The 17,500-nt window shown below is 46.9% G+C and overlaps 1 protein-coding gene across 1 annotated transcript in view; it reads left to right on the top strand.

Annotated features, from left to right (window-relative positions):
- sox5 (SRY-box transcription factor 5) overlaps positions 1–17,500 on the top strand; it is an 85,906-nt gene that overhangs the window by 34,881 nt on the left and 33,525 nt on the right. The window contains 3 exon segments of the mRNA XM_054624448.1: positions 5,091–5,177; positions 10,240–10,412; positions 11,968–12,036. Coding sequence (XP_054480423.1) covers positions 5,091–5,177; positions 10,240–10,412; positions 11,968–12,036 — 329 coding nt within the window.

Here is a 17,500-nt window from a genome sequence, read left to right as displayed (position 1 = left end):
AACCCTTAGTAAACTTATGTTTATGTATGCGGTCTCAAACCGACCCCTGTTTTCATTTCACATGCCGTATGTAACCCGGATTAAGAGGAAGACGTTTGATTAGTGGATCTGTGAGGTTCAGAATTCTTGGACAGACCTCATTGGTGTCTATGCTTTACCATGAAACAATTCCTATCAAATGTTGACTGTAATTCAGTTAAGATAACCTCCTTAAGATGTTTACATGCCAGTTATAATCTAATCTTTCGATCACATGTAAGCATGCTCTCTCTGTCTCCGTCACGGCCGCCAGCGAGTGTGTTATTTCCACCGCCGAAGTCACCGCACGTCTCCCCGCGCTCTCTGTTACTTCTTCCCTCCATCTCAATACTTCAGTGTTCAGGGTGGCAGTCTTAGACAAACTCCGCTAGTGCTCGTATAATCGCTTATTCAATGCTGACCCCTGCTCGGTTTAGGAGGGTGGAGGGGGTGGAGGAGGGGAGGAGAGGAACGGAGAAGGAAAGGCGGGCGGAGGGTGGGGGGGGGGGAGGGTTAGCTTGAGTCCTCCCCGTGGCTGCCAAGGCCCAAGTCAATGCGGAGCCTGTTTTTCGGGATATAAGGGCCGGCCACCGGTCCCAAGCCAGGGCCCTTTTCCTGTGGGCCCTCCTCCTCCTCCTCCTCCTCCTCGTCTTGGTTCTCCTCCTTCATCCTCCACCCTCCTCTGAGCCCGGCTGGGCCTGGCGCTGGCACAGAGGTCCCTTTGTTGTGCACCCGAGGGCCCCGGTCTCTCTCTCTCTCTCTCTCTCTCTCTCTCTCTCTCTCTCTCTCTCTCTTTCCGTGAGCCCCCCCTCCTCCTCCTCCTCCTCCTTACCACCTCCCTCCCTCCATACTTCTTTAAAGGTCTCCAGGCTTCACAAAAATGAGATAATAGGAAAAATAGAGCTGGCCGCTTGTGGTGACTCAGGGCAAAACGTCTGAGTGAAAAATAGAAAGTGAGTGAGACGAGAGAGAGAGATGGTATTGTTTGTGAGGTCGGTTGGGACAAGCTGGACCGAAGTTGAGTCTCCTCCCATCTCTCTCTCTCTCTCTCTCTCTCTCTCTCTCTCTCTCTCTCCATCAGCTTCTGAACCAAAAGCTCACTGTGGATCCAAAAGCCGGATGGGGGCTCGCTCTAACACACACACAAACACGCACACACACACACACACACACACACACACACACACACACACTGTTTTCCTCTCTCTCTCCCTCTCTCTCTCCCTCGCTCTCGGCAGGTGGACGGGGTTGTTTTGGCTCGGCTGCAGGGCAGCAGCTTGACTCCGTTTGAGCCAATGAGCCAAGATAATAGCCGACGATTCCAGAGTTATTGTCAGCGTTTTTTCCCAGAATCCCTCTCGCCGCCGTGCGGGATCGGAGTGGGAGCGTCACCCTCCGATGAATCAATGCACTTTCTTATGAAAATGCAACAAGCATGATTCATTGTCGTACCTTTAAAACAAGGAAGGGTGTTTTTAAAATAGTTTCCAATGTCTTGTTCATGGTTATATTGGGTTTAAATTTTGTATCCAGTGTAAACATCATTTAGCTTTAATAAGAAGCTGGAACAAGCTGATGCAGAATATAAATGTATGAAATATGAGAATTTTTCCAACCTTAAGGCTTTAAGTGTAAACACACACACTCCTTTACCGCCCTGTGCGCCTCACGCTTCCACTTCCCTTTACCCCCTTTTTACTCTGTTCATTTCCTCACCCCATCATTCTTTGTCAAGGGGGAGGCGGGGATCCTCCCTCACCCTTAGCTCCCAACACCCCACCCTGCAAAAATGTGGCCCACACCCCTGCGTGGGCACCAAACTCCACCCGCTTACCTCACAGAACACACACACACACACACACACACACACACACACACATACATCCTTTACGTCAGAAGAACAGGGAGTAGCTACTCTGGTTTTCATGGAAAGTCTTGTGCTGTCCTCTTTTATTATTTGACTTTTGGCCTTAATTACCAGTAGGAGATGCTTGCTGTGTTTCCATTCAACTGTCAAGCAGATTTTGTACAAAAAGAAACCTTCTTGAAATATTGCAGAACATGAAATCAGGTGCATTTCAACCGACCGGGCTGAAGCGAATATATCCATGATCGTGAGAGAAGTGGAAAGAGATGTTAAAGAGTTGATTTGCATCAGGCCAGTTGTTATTCTTGTGCTGTGTCAGGTTGTGGTGGCCGTATTTCAGGTTCTTATACAAAGATGACAACAAGGAAATGCACTTGGCTGTTGGAGGTATATTAACGCCTCCAACCAAAGCCCAAACAACCATGATGAGAAGCTAATGCATGAGAGAGGCCGGGGCATTTTGGTGAGGTCACTGATTCAGGCTTCACAAGCTACTGCTGTGTTTGTGTGTTTATCATGGGTGACAGAAAGGGTTCATTTCTCATAGTGTTCACCACATCAATCAACATCTCGCTAAAAGCTACAGCATGCCAGCTCTTCCTCTCTTCCCTCTCTTCTTCCCCTCCACTCCTCTTGCCCATTTCCTCCCTTATTTTTTACATTTTTTTGCCATCCGCCGCACAATGAAAGAGCCTCTTGGCTTTTATTAATAGTTAAAGTGGCCCCGGCCTGTCACTGGGGACAATAACTGCAGCCCTGTTAATAAATAAAAATAATAACTAGGAGATGGAGACAGAGAGGGAGTGCAATGGAAAGAGAACAGGCGACACTGCCATTTGTTGTTCCCTCTCACTTGTCAAAGCTCTTTGGCTTAAAAGCCTCTGTCATTGTTGAGGGAGGGAGGGGGGGGGGGGCACAGGGAGAGATGGGAGTGAGAGACATACAGAGAGAGAGAGAGAGAGAAAGGGGGAGAGAGAGCGAGGGAGCGCCAGGGGCTAATAGCACCTGTTGGGGTGATGGTGAGACAGCTGTCAGTAAGGGGGGGGTGGGTGGGGGGGGAGCACAGGAGCACACTCTCTCTTCGTCTCTACGCGTGTTTTCTTTCCGTCCTCGCTGTTTTTTAGCAACAGATTCCTCCTCGGCCCTCCTCCCGCTAACCTTTTCCCTGAAGGCTCCGGTGGCGTCCGACAGAAAGCACTAGGGCACATCAGGAACACACGCGCTCAAACTGACTAACTGGCTGAGTGGCAAGCCTCGAAGTAATCACAAGGACAGAGCAGTCCAAGGACGGTGGAGGGACTCAAAAAGGCAAGAGGGAGGGGTGAGAAATAGGAAGAGCGAGAGGTGGACATCTTGAAGTTCAGCATTGATCTTCTGTTACACTGTCGTGTGTGTGTGTTTGCGTGTGTGTGCCCATTGTAAGCAACGGAGCGTGAGTTGCTCTAGTCTTGAAGCCAGAGGAAAGGACCTGATTCAGGCCTCTGGGGAGGCTGCAGGCACACAACACACGCACACACACGCACGCACGCACGCACGCACGCACGCACACGCACGCACGCACACACACACACACACACACACACGCATAAACTGAGGTAGAGTATGTAGGACAAGCTGCAGCGCTCCTCGTGTGTCTGAGCAGAGCTCTTCATCCACATCATAGCAGACAGGAAAATAAATAAATAGAGGGATGAAGAGGAAAGAAAGGAGGACGTTTGGGCAAAGCGGCGTTTTTTTTGTGTGTGTGTTTGGATGTTGGGGTAAAAAGGTGCTTTGATTTGCTGTTGAGTGTGGCGGCTGCATGTGTGTGCGTTCAAGTCTCACTTAGTGAAGGAAAAGTGCTAAGCTGTTCAGCTCAACACACCGGACATCTCCGTCACTCTCTCTCACTGTGTGACGCATTAGCGTGTGTCGGTGCAGGCAAGCTGTCTCATACCAGTGAGATTAAGACTTTTTTTATTTATTTTTTCGTAAATCACGCTTGTCATTATGGTGAAAAAAATAATAATCCGGGGGACAAACAAACTTTTCGCCTGCCATCAGCAAGTTGCCAGCGTGTGTATGCGTCTGCAGCCGTGTATATACAGCGTGGGCTCATCTGAGTGTGCATGCATGTGTCTGTGTGTTTTGCGGGCTGTTTGTGCATTTAAGAGTGTTTGCGTTGGCTGATAGGGTTAATCTCCCCACTCAGAGTGTAAAACCTCCTTCCTTAGCAAGGCCTCGCATCCCAAGTGCAGATGGCTCCCAGTAAATAGAGTACTCTCTCTCTCTCTCTCTCTCTCTCTCTGTCACTCACCCTCTTGCTTCACACTTTCAGCCCGCCTTTGTCTGATCATTTCATCCGCTCCCCTTTTGTTCACGTCAATAACAGTCAACAGGGTGACTGGCTTGATGGTAGCATATCTCAATGTGTACATGCATGTGTGTGTGTGTGAGTGCGTGTGCGTGCGATTGCTATTAGCGCATATATGTGCACGCATGTAGCGTTGAGTCCCAGCATGCGTGTGCTCTCTTGTGTGACATTTCCATTTCCCCCACTGTGTGTGTGTGTGTGTGTGTGTGTGTGTGTGTGTGTGTGTGTGTGTGTGTGTGTGTGTGTGTGTGTGTGTGTGTGTGTGTGTGTGTGTGTGTGTGTGTGAGCGAGACCATAGTTAGGATTGTAATTAGTGATCTTGTGTGCACATGTGTGTGTTTGCACGGGGTTTGGTGTGTGTAAGGGTCTGTGGAGTGTGTGTTGAAAACAAAGCGCTGGCTGATAATGTGTCCATTGTGGCGGGTGCATTAAGGCCCTCTTTGTCTCAGGGCCCACAGGGCTAATGATTCTCTAGCAGCAGGTGAGAGGGAAAAAGCCTCTCTCTTTCTCGCCACTTGTCTCTCTCTCTCCCTTTATCTTGCGCTGCCTCTCTCGCTCTTTCCCTTTTGCTCACTTGTTTTTGTTCTTCAGATTTCCTCTCTCTTTCGATTATCAGCTTCTCTCGCTCCCTCCACCTTTCTCTCCCTCTCTCTCTCTCTCTCTCTCTCTCGCTCCCTCTCTCTCTCCTGCTGATGCGGCCATTAGGCTGAGCTGCCGCTGCCTTTATTACAGCAAATGGACTTTAAATGAGCTTTATTGTCATGTTGGCCAGCCAACTGAATCCCTCTCTCTCTCTTTCCTCTGCCCCCCTCACCCATCCCCTTCCCCACCCTCACCCTCCCCCCTAAACAGAGGCCCCCAGCATTGAGAGGCTGTTGTCAAAGGACTGGAAGGATAAACTTTTGGCCATGGGCTCAGGGCACATCGGAGAAATTAAAGGTATGGTAAAACTAAATAATGACAGAACTAAACTTAAGCGAGAAGAACTCAATTAACCCTTTGAACTTAATAAGACGACCTCCGATGTCCATTGAGGGAATAAAAAAATCAGTAAATCTACAGAGCAACCTTTAAAAAAATAAAGTATCTTCATATCTTGCTGCTAAATCAAAAGGGATCTAGGTAGTTGTTGTCTGTATCCATGGTTACAGTGCAGAACTACTAGCAGCTAATGCATCATGCCTGTTCAGAGAGTGCAGAGTCACCAAAAATGCAAAATAGCATGCAGGCTAAAATAAAACAAACAGGGGTCAGGTGAAGCCCACAGATAACTCACTGACAACATGGCAACATTATACTTCCTGTTTACAACAAGCATGATGGGAAAACCTGGAGCAAAATCCTATTCACAAACACAAGGAAACCAACAGCCGTTTAACACAAGGTACATTATTTGACAGTATTAAGGCTAAGAATGTGCCATCCATGTTTTGCTTGTAGCCCAACTGTTCCTGAAAATAACAATATATGGCATGCCTCAGTAAGACATGGCGTAACTAAGATATAAACCTATGATTAAAGCGAGTGAAACCCAAGGAAACACTGCCTGTGTTCAAGGTTAAACCGAACCGACATTGGTTAAAATTCAGCTGAACTGAACTTAAATGATCTGATCTGCTCTGAACTGAACCCAAGTCAATGATGTTTCTGCTAGTCCACCAGCTCTGCGTGAATCTCAGCTTCAAGCACCCATTCTATCCACACAGACCCTTTTTAGCATCAGAGATTTAGACAGACAGACAGACAGACAGACAGACAGACAGACAGGCAGACAGAGGGCAGGAAAGGAAACAAAGAAGGGGAGCTAGAGAGCCGCGCTGTGAATATACGCGGGAGCAAGAGTCAGCTGGAGAGAGAGAGAGAGAGAAAGAGCCCGGCTATTATTCCCTGTTACTCTAGGGCAAAGCCGTCGTTCTCCTCCAGTAATTGAGCTTCATTAGGAGGCAAAGCAATATGTAATCAAAGAGCCTCGCAGAGCGGCGTGGCCGTCGAGAGGGGGGCTCCATTGATCAAACCCCCTTTTCCCAGCAACCCGCCGCGCTGACATTTTCTGTGTAGGGGCGTCCCGCATGGAGCACCACACACCAACAGCTGGGGAGCAATATCAGGAGTATGAATGAGTGTGTGTGCAGTGGAAGTGCACGTACAGTTGAGTCTGTGTGTGTCTTAGACAGTGCTTGCATAACCATGTGTGTCTGTGAGGGCAAACGTGTACTTGTGGCAAAAAAAAAGAAAGAGATGTATGGAAAGTCAAGTGTTCGTACATCGGATCATATGTGTGTGTGTGCGTGTGTGTGCGCGCTGCTCTCATTTGTCAGTGCATCCCTTGACTTTTTTTTTTTTTTTTTTCCATCGAATACCATTGAAGAGCTTTCTGTGGGGGAACAAAGTGATTTTGAGCCACCGCCTCCTGCTCTGTCTGCCTTACTGAGAAGCAGCGTTGGTAAAAGGCCCCATGCGGTTCACTTAGCAAAACGCACACATACTGTACACACACACACACACACACACACATAAGTATGGAACTCATAGCACTAGAATAAATGTCCCCACAGTATAGTGTCATTAACATCAGATCTGCAGCGTAGAGAGTGACAGAAAAGACTCGTCTCTTAAACTCCTGGTTTGCCTTTTGAATCGCCCCTCATGTTTCTTTACTCACTATACGACAGCTTTGTGTACAGTTTATGCTTGTTTTCAGCACTTTATTAAAGCTCAACAATGTCACACTCGGAGAAATAGTAATAATAAGAGTCTTCATTCCATCAAACTGAAATATCCTGGATGTCTTTTGCATCGTTTTATACACGTTTCCTCAAACCTCTGCCCAGAATATCTGGTATCTTTGGAAAAGTTAAAGTATTTGGGATTGAATAAAGCATTGATGCTCAACATGAGCTCTTTAACAGGATTTAAGATGGTAATGGTAAATTCACAACCTCCAATACCCCCAGAGTAAGATGCTGTCTGTAGTCAAACAAATAAAGTAAACATGAGTTACTGAAAATCATGTTAGTTCAAACCATGTAAGGGCTTTCATCAAACCTAAACTTCATTACCTAAATTTGATTATTTACAGTAATAGCGTTATGTTTCAATGTAAATATACTTCTTAATATGCTCCCTCTAGACTTTTTTTCTCTGTCTACCTCCCTCGTCTCTCCCCTTCTTCTCTTAACTATATCTTTCCCTCACCCTCTACTCTCCTCCACCATCATGTCTGTGTCTTATCCATCTCCTCCTTCCCTTCCCTCCTTCCCTTCCCCCTCAGCCACCTCATCCTCACTCCTACTGCCTTACGGATGGGGGGGGGTTATCATTCCAGCCAGGGTCATTAATTAGCCCCGCTAACACGGTGACAAGTATTACACTGTTACAAATTGCTTAATTACACCATGCACGAGTGTGTGTGCGCGATTAAAAAAAACAGGACAGAGTTGACGTTGGTTGGGCAGGTTCGTAGGTAAACCCGCGCCGTACGGAGGAATGTGTGTAAAACCGATGGAGGAAACCAGTTATCGATCCGCCTGCCCGCCTCGCAGCAGCTGAGGAAACAAGCTGCCGCGAGCTGATTTATGGGCCGGCCGCAGAAATACTGAAAGTCTGAATAGGAGGGAAAGAGAAGGGAGAGAGAGAGAGAGAGGAAACATCTCGTATCCCAGAAGGAGAGTTTCTAAATCTCATCTGAGTTAGGAAGCGTGTTGTTTTTGTTGGATTCTTCCTCTTCTGCAAATACTCCGGTTTACTGATGAAAGATCCACAGCTGAGAGGGGGATTGAGAGCAGCTTGTAGAAGAAGAATAGACGGCTTGTCTCCGCTTTTCACACACCTCACTCTCCCGGCTGCTGCTTAAAGGAATGTCCCTCCACCTCGCCATACACACTGTTTTGCACAGATATTTTACTGTGTTTGCATATGTGCATGTGCAAGGGTGTGTGTGTGTGTGTGTGTGTGTGTGTGTGTGTGTGTGTGTGTGTGTGTGTGTGTGTGTGTGTGTGTGTGTGTGTGTGTGTGTGTGTGTGTGTGTGTGTGTGTGTAAACGGGGGTTAACCCCAACAAGAACCCCCTACAAGAAAGACTCCTTTGATCCATCGTTTCACCTTTGCTAACCCCTCCTTATCCTTTTTCCCCCCCCTTGCCCCCTTCCTCCCCACCCGTTCACCCCCCATTTGAACAGGCTAACGTTTTTAACACAAGGCTCTTTCTTGTCTTGGTCAGCTTTGGCTATATACACACACACAGACACACACACAAGCGGGCACACACACACACACACACACACACACGTTTTCTGGCTCTACAAAGGTGGGTCTGTGAGTTAGGACAGCGGCGTGTTTATTTTTCCAGTGGCCAGTGCTCCCGACAGTTGCCTTTATTGTTCATTGTTGGCGGATGGATGGAGTTCGGGGGGGAAGTGAAGGGAGGAGGAGGGGGAGCGGTGTCGGTGGGCAGTGGGTGGGTGGAGGGGGTGGCGTGAGGCGGCGGCTACCAACAGGGAGGACAAATGGATGGCTCTCACCTTCCCAGAGCGGCCAAAGGGCAGGTCAGCAGTCGGGGCTCCTCACCCCTCTTTTCCTCCATCCTCTCTCCCGACTCCCCCCCTCCCATCCCCGTTGTGTTTCTCTTTTTCTTTCTCCTCCCCGCTTCCCCCTCTTTCTCTCCTTCTCTCTTCCTCATCTGGTTTGACTGGCGCCGGAATGTGGCCCTGTTAAAGGTAGCAGCTGAAGAACAATGGGCGATTGTGCTATCCCCACACATGCACATACACACTGTGCACACACACACACACACACACACACACACACACACACCCACACACACAACAAAGGCATGTAGGCAAACATTGATACATATGACCAGACATGGGCGCACACACTCGTACTGATTGTGCCTCGGTGTGCCTCTTTATAACTACATCCTGTTGAATGATTTAGGCCTTGTGTGGAAGTGCGGTTGTGTATGTGTAAGTGCGTGTATGTGCGTGTGTGTGCGTGCGTATGTGTGTGTAATGGAGCTGGTATGTCATGATCTGAGAGATCAGAGGTCAGGCCATGCTAAATGTGAGCAGGAGGTTGGCTGACTGCAGGGTAAACACAGACCAGACACACTCGCCTTCTCTCTTTTTTCCACTCTCTTTCCTACACACACAGACACACACACACACACACACACACACATTCACACTGTCACGAATGTGGATGGATCCACATATTTACCCACAATTCAGAGCCAATCAAATCAATTTAGATTTTACTGAAGGTTGTCTGTGTACGTTTTCCAACCTGGTGTTATTTATTTTTTTGGTTCATTGAACACATCAATCCGGCTCAAATCTGACATTATTTTTGCCACCACATTTTCCCTGTTTAAAAGTCTTCCCCCAGCTAGATTTATTTTCTTTATTTCAGTAAAGCAATAAAGGCAGTGATGGATGTGTCTTGACTCTTGAGTAATCACTGCTGGCCTTCTGTGCCCAGGAAAATAAGTCAACATCTGGTTTTACAACTCTGCAGCGCACATACGCACCTCGCTAAACATACCTTCCACCAATGAGCCCCCCCCCCACCATCCAAAACCCCTAAACAGTCATATATTAGGTTGACCAACAAGCCATGGAGAGCTTTACACTGCTTTGTCGTTCCTTCCTCCTCCGTTCCTTCCCTTCATGCCTCTGACCTCTAACCTCACCCCCGCAATCCTTTCTGGCCTCCAGATAGCCATGGAAATCGCTCAAAGAAGAAGAACACGCCATGACATTACAGCTTTTGTTGCTCCTGTAGCTTTCACCTTTTATATTTATGTCTTCATAAAACAAGTTATATTTGCTGATAACTACTGTGCAATAATAAAGCCCTAAAAATGTCTTATTTGTGCTCAGCTGGACTCCTTAAAAAAAGTTTTCATGATGTAAGAAGTTTAATGGCGTAACCTCAACCGAGTCTTGTACTTTTCTTCAAAGTGCTACCGTCTCACCTTTGACCCCATCTCTCTCACCCTGTAGGTACCGCGGACAGCCTGGCGGAGAAAGAGCGCCAACTCATGGGCATGATCGGCCAGTTGAGCAGCCTGAGGGAGCAGCTCCTGGCGGCCCACGAGGAGCAGAAGAAGCTGGCCGCCTCGCAGATGGAGAAGCAGAGGCAGCAGATGGAGCTGGCCAAGCAGCAGCAGGACCAGGTACGAGTACAGGGGAGCGCTGCGTGTGAGGGGGAATACTGTACGCTGTATGTCTACGCTGGAGAACCAATCCATCCTATAAGGTCATCTAGGATGGCTTTAATTCACAAAAAAAGCATTTAGTTCTATGAATTATTGTCTTATCCAACATATTTTAGAACTTCATGGGTTGGATTATCTTTTTTATAGGTTTGTATCTTACCCCACAGTAATGACACAAAAAAATAAAATATATCTGTTGTTTCAAGTCAGAAAACAGTCAATAAAAGCACATGATTTGATGCTGATTTGGAATTGTATATTTTTAAAGTATATATAAATGTGCAGACACACAAATGCACATACACACTTAAACACCACACATGGCCATCAGAGATACTCACACAGATGTTTAAAGGTGTGCTCAAAGGTGCTGACGAAAAGAAACAAAACTCACAGTATTTTCCTTTTCCTATACACTCTCTCTCTCTCTCTCTCTCTCTCTCACTCACACACACACACACACACACACACACACACACACACACACACACACACACACACACACACACACACACACACACACCTTATACTGTATAGCGTTCACACAGCCAGAAAAATGCGCCTTTGGCAGCTTGAACACAGGGACACTGCACAGGAATAAGCTGAGGGTACGTAGCGTTGGAGCGGATGTAGCGCAGACATTCACACACGCGCTTACACACACACACACACACACACACACTCACACACACACTCCAAGCTCCCAGGCGATTCTGCCAGGTATTTGAATAGAGAAGGGTTTCCCTCTTTGTTGTGCTTTTTAGCTTCTGGAAAGCTTGGTTTTACAAAGAGGACACTCACTCACACACTCTCTCTCACGCACACACACACATACACACACACACACGCAGAAACAGCTGTAAGGACAAATCACCTGTGACAAACACAATGCCTTACAGTGCCCTTGGCTGCAGCCGCACCAGTGTGCACCGTTTCTGGCTGTATCTGAATGTACTGTATGTGGATACTGTTTTCTTGTGCTTCCATTCCACTCTGGAGAGTTTCTGTGCAGAACATAATTGCATTTGGGCTTAAAATTGCTGCAGAACGAGTAAGAAAGAATGCAAAACGAAGGGCAAGTTTCACAACGGAGTAAACAGACACTACAAGGAACATTTGAAATGATTGTGTAGAAGTGAAATAAATGTCTCCAAATTGATAATGACTAATAGATATAAATTTAAAAAAAATGTGCTCAAAGGATGTGTTCATGTCAGTAAGTGTGTCGGGGTGACTCTGTTGTCCACTTGGCTGTGAGTCCAGATGAGATGAGCTCTTTAATATTTCATAACAGGGCATCGACCCTCTGTCGTGCAACTGGGGCCTCGGAGACCTGCAGATGTGTCGCATCTCCCACAAGCCCCAGCGCACACACACACACACACACACACACACACACACACACACACACACACACACACACACACACACACACACACACACACACAAACACTCCCACACAAACATACTGCATACATACATCCTAACAATGTGTTGTGTTCTCCGTCCTCAGATTGCCCGGCAACAGCAGCAGCTTCTGCAGCAGCAACACAAAATCAACCTCCTGCAGCAACAAATCCAGGTGAGGCCGGTTTTGTGTGTGTGTGTGTGTGTGTGTGTGTGTGTGTGTGTGTGTGCGTGTGCGTGTGACTGTGCGTGTGACCATCCACGTGTGTAAGTTGTGTGTATGTATCTTTCCGAGTGTTTGGTGGATGTGTCCTGATGTGCGTCTGCATGGCCCACAAAGGCAATTTTGTGATTGTGATTGTTGTGGCTTTTTCTTTTCTCAGTCATCAGTATTTGGGCGCCCTGAATCAGTGATGACTTATATTAGCCCCTCCTCCTCCTCCAACACACACACACATACACATGCACACACAACCTTTGTAATCACTTGAAGGTGGTCAGTCTGCTTGGAAAAAATAATACTAGTACACTATGTTTGCTTTAAGTCTTTATTATACAATTCAAAGTTTGCACGTCAAACTGACGGTGAAGTACATGTTTTTCTTTTTTGTTCCATTGTGTCTTTGAGTGGCTGGGAACAAAGAAATTGAATCTCGATAAAGCGAGAGCAACGTCGTACAAACTCAGAATAGGCAAATATGCCAGTGAAGTAGCCAAGAAGGGGTCAGGAAGAAGCTAAAAACAGAAAAGCTTAAAATAGGTTAATCTCTTCTGGGCTTTCACCTTTTAACCAATTAAACGTTAGTTAGGTCACATTATATTTCATTACAGCGTTATTAGCCCTCCAGACAGAGCACACATTTTCTGCTAAGTAGAGCTCACAGCTAAGTCTGCTGAGATCTGCAATCTGCAAACCCAACTTAAAAAGTCCCTTTGAATGTGAATCTATGTCTTACGCTTCAGAGAAAATGGGCGGGTATATATGTAACACTTGAAAATGGAGGTATTGTCCTTTTGGGTGCTACACTGAAGCCTCTATGTTGGTCCAGGTGGCTTGGAACGAATAGCCCAGGCCTTTGTAAAAGCAGATGACACTGAATTTTGAGCTGAGAAAGCCGGGCTTTGTATCATAAAGAGACACCCTGTCCAAGAGGGAACACACACACACACACACACACACACACACACACACACACACACACACACACACACACACACACACACACACACACACACACACACACACATTCCCTTTCCCCCCCAAGACTTTAGCATACACAGTTTAGTGTGATAAGAGACCTTGTGATAGCATGCGTGTGGGACGTGTGTCCACAGTTCTGTGTAAAGCAGCTGTGTTTATTTGCTTTGTGTTAAGTTAAATTCTGAATTGTTCGTGTTTTTATTTCTTTCTGTCCCAAAAAAAAGAAGAAGTTTGTTTCTGAGGATTAATCTGTGCGTTCTCGAGCGTTCGCTTCTTCGCCTGTGCATACGAAGTGTGTGCGCGTCCACTCGCAGCTGTGTGTGTCGAGCTATAAACACGTCCGCTCGTGATTCACTCCCTCGCGACCCCGCCGAGACAAAGCTCTCTTTTCCCATGACTTTGCAACCTTTTCCCAAACAAGCGTCTCTCCATTGAGCGGGGCCCAACAATAGTTTCTCACAAGCAGGGGCAGCTGTAGGCAGCCCTCGTTAAGGGAGGAACACAATCAACAGGGGCTCATCACAGGAGCAAGAAGAAAAGAAAAAACGCACACACATTCATGTATATCGCACACATCAAAGCTCGCGGAAAAAACACGGACAAACGTACAACAAATATAACATACGCCTTCCATGGCTCGCACACACGTATCGCAAGCAGTCGCAGAGAGCGCCGCACACTCGCCACTGATGATCAAACACACACTCATCATCAAAGACTTGGTCGAGAAATACACTGCTTAATCATTCATGAAGAGATTGTCCGCACAATCCCACAATACAATGGCCTGCCAGAGAGAGGGCACCAGGTTCAGTGTGTTGGGGAGTGTGTGTGTGTGTGTGTGTGTGTTTTGTGTCTGTATGATAAGCCCCTTGTGATTGCATTTCCCCTAACGAGGCTGAGTTCAGCTGTCCCTTCGTCTGTGTGTGTGTGTGTGTGTGTGTGTGTGTGTGTGTGTGTGTGTGTGTGTGTGTGTGTGTGTGTGTGTGTGTGTGTGTGTGTGTGTGTGTGTGTGTGTGTGTGTGTGTGTGTGTGTGTGTGTGTGTGCGTCCTTGGCTTTGTTAGGCCCAAACCCCCCAAAGGCCTGTGAAGAATGCTTTCAACCGTCCACTTGGAAGAGGTGATGAAATGAAACGAATAATCAAGCTCATGAAAAAGAGAGCAGAGTGACACACATCCCTCATGAAAGGAGGACAAATTATTTATTGTCCCAGCGTCCGGTCTCCTATTTTTATGTATTTTTTTTTCTCTCACCCCGAAACCCAAATCAAGCTAGCGATGTGCGTGTTAGCGTCCGCCATTTAGGCCAACGGCACTCGCTGAATGTGGTGCGAGACGACAAACAAGCGAGTTCATTTACAGAGTCAGGCAGCGCAGCGACACAAGCTAATGACACACCGTATGAACAAGACTCACACACATACACAAGTCATTAGTGTCCACAAGTCAGCGATTGGCCACTTTATTGCTCAGACTAATTAATTCTACCTGGAATTATCCATGAATTAGCATCAATTATGATGCATTAATTTCATCCCCACACATACTCACCGTTACACATTCACGTTTTACCTTTGGAGGGAGCTTTTATTCTGCTTTACCTAATACTAGCTTTACCCTCGATGTGTATTTAGCTCCTGAATTTAAACTAAACCTAACCATTAGTCTGACTAAACCTATAATCCAAACTCTTAATCCAAGACCTGACCCTAAATGATCCTTAAAACCAAACAATCTAATACAAATTTCAATCTTAAACGTAAACCCAACCAGGACCGGAAAAATGACCCCTACTTTGCATAACATTGGGCTCAATCTGAGGGTATAACACAACCTGTTCTCTAAAGAATTACAAAACAAGAACATGTGTGCCCATAAAGACACACACACACACACACACACACACACACACACACACACACACACACACACACACACACACACACACACACACACACACACACACACACACAGAGTCTATTACCCCCTGCTAGGGGCCTTCTTGTTAAGCTCGAAGGGGTGAGCACATTTCCTCCAACTTCCCTTTGCTTTGCTTCTCGTCTTCTCTCATTCTAATTAAACAACTTGTCTCCGAGGCTCCCCTGGGTGTTGCCGGGGACAACCGTTGCCACCGCGGGGAAACGCGACAGGGGATGAAAGGAGCTCACCTGCCGAGCGGCTCAGGGCTTACCTTGAGAACACGCGCGAATATTCATAGAATAGAGGTAGCGCACACGCTCAAGATGTATATTGAAACAGAGGGATGAGCGGACACCAGCGTGTCCTGCCTAATGAATCAAAATTCACTCAACCAAAACACACACACACATACAGAGACACACGGTGGAGTGTGTGTCTCAGCTGGCTGTCTTTCATCTCATCAAGCACCACCGTTGCTATAGGTGGGAGACAGCGAACGCAGACAGAGAAGAAGTGATCAGAAAATGAGTAAAGCCACCTGATGCTTTGACTAGTTTAAGAGAAGCCAGACGTGCCGGCGACAGCGGCTAACAAGCCCTCTATTAAGACTAACCTACAGTGGTAACTTAATCACACAGACACACACACACACACACACACACACACACCATCATAGAGTAATACCTGATGCGGTCACGAGCGCAGGCCTCTGTCCTTGTTCCGTATTTTTTTCATTCTGTGGGAGAATAACAAAAGCAAAAAGGACCCTAAAAAGCTTTTCATTCATTTCCACACACAACACACCAGCACCTCTGTACTCTGTGCAAAGGAGCGGCTAACCCAATTGCCTGTGTAATTGTTTAATCACTCCCATTACACTGCAACCAGTGTAATTTGTGTTTTCCTTTACGCACTTCATGTGTCGATGCGCATGCACACACGCACACAAACACACACACACACACACACACTCATAAACTGGACCACAACCGAGCAGCCATTCCCACAGAGACCAGGCCCACCCTCACATGCCTCCTCTCTAATTCGCTCACACACAAACATACGTGTGTACATATGTGTGAGTGTGCGTGTGTGTGCAGCCATTGCAGTACCAGTGGGACATGAACCATGGCCCTGAATTGACAGCAGGCCGGCCTCTAACAGCCCCTGTCCATAGAAAGTTAATGGACTAATATTAAAAGCTAGCTATCCTCTCTCTCTCTCTCTCTCTCTCTCTCTCTCTCTTTCTCCAAATTAATTATTGGTTCTGTCGCTTGCACGTCCCTTCTTAAGCAATAGGTCATCCAGGTCTTGCATTAATTGCCCAAGCATATGGTCGCCAACAGATTTTAGCTGGGGGACTCGCACTTTAGCGAAGGCTATTTTTTTCCACGCGCGCTCAGATGCGAGCCATATTGTGCGGCGCTGGCAGCTATTGTTCGGCGCATTAACTTCATAGAGCTAATTACTCCCCAATAATAACTTTACCTTGGGAGGTTTTTTTTTAAAGCGCGGCGCGTGCCAACCAACCTGTTTCGCACCCCATATGTTAATTAGCGGCCACATCTTCATTATGCCGCGGCAGCGCTTTAAGTTCAAGCTGTGCCGCCTGGCGCGCGGTGAACGCAGCCTCGACTCGCTGCCAATTATCCAACTCTCGCTCCCCTCTCCGTCTCTCCTCCGCACGCTCTCTCCTCCGCGCGCTCTCTCCTCCCTCTCTCTCGTTCATTCTGTTCGCTCTATCTGCTGTGTTATTTCCTGAGAAGTTCTCTCGCCAGGGTGGATCGTCGACTTCTCTCTTTCTGTCTGTCCTCTTTGCCCCTGTGAAAGTTCTTGAGAAAAAGTTTCACATGTTTTCCTAATATATATAGATTTGTGATTCCTTTACCATTTCCAGTATTTCTTTCTTTGTTTTGCATTCAGTTATCACTGATTAGAGGCTCCAGTTTTGTTTGTTTCAGGTTTTTTTTTTTTTTGGATCTGGAGGAGGGTTTTGCAGATAAAAAGCGGAGCTCCCTTATCCTCCAAGTCGGCAGCCTACAGTAGCGGCGGTGTGATGTTTTGTCTGCGTGTGTTGTAGGTTTTCATGTTCGCTTTGGGCCTGATGTGAAAGAGGAGCTGACGAGTGCGTTATTCCCCAAAGCGCCCGCTGTTTCAGATGTGCCTTTTCTCCTTTATGTGGAATCTGGAGATTTTTCCGATAGATCTGGCCTGGCTCTCCCATTTCCCCATCTCTGGTTCTCTCACCCTCACTTTCTCTCACAGGCTCGTCCTTCCTTCTGTCAATGCATCCCTTTGTCCCTGATTCTCATTCTCTAATTTGGGAGAGCTCTTTCCTTTCTCTTTTTCTTCCCCTCGGTTTCAAAGTTTTGCACTGTGATCACGAGGCTAACACACAGAGCTCATCATTGACTTTGAGGTATTGCATTATTGTACATCCAATATGAGGGGACATATCAGATTAAGTCATTTTGTAGATGGTAAAGGAATGTAAATGGAAAGGAATGCATGACACACA

This window comes from Anoplopoma fimbria, chromosome 23, assembly GCF_027596085.1.
Source record: "Anoplopoma fimbria isolate UVic2021 breed Golden Eagle Sablefish chromosome 23, Afim_UVic_2022, whole genome shotgun sequence".
NCBI lineage: Eukaryota > Metazoa > Chordata > Actinopteri > Perciformes > Anoplopomatidae > Anoplopoma > Anoplopoma fimbria.
The sequence above is the reverse complement of the archived record's forward strand: the minus strand, read 5'-3'. Positions and strand labels throughout refer to the sequence as shown.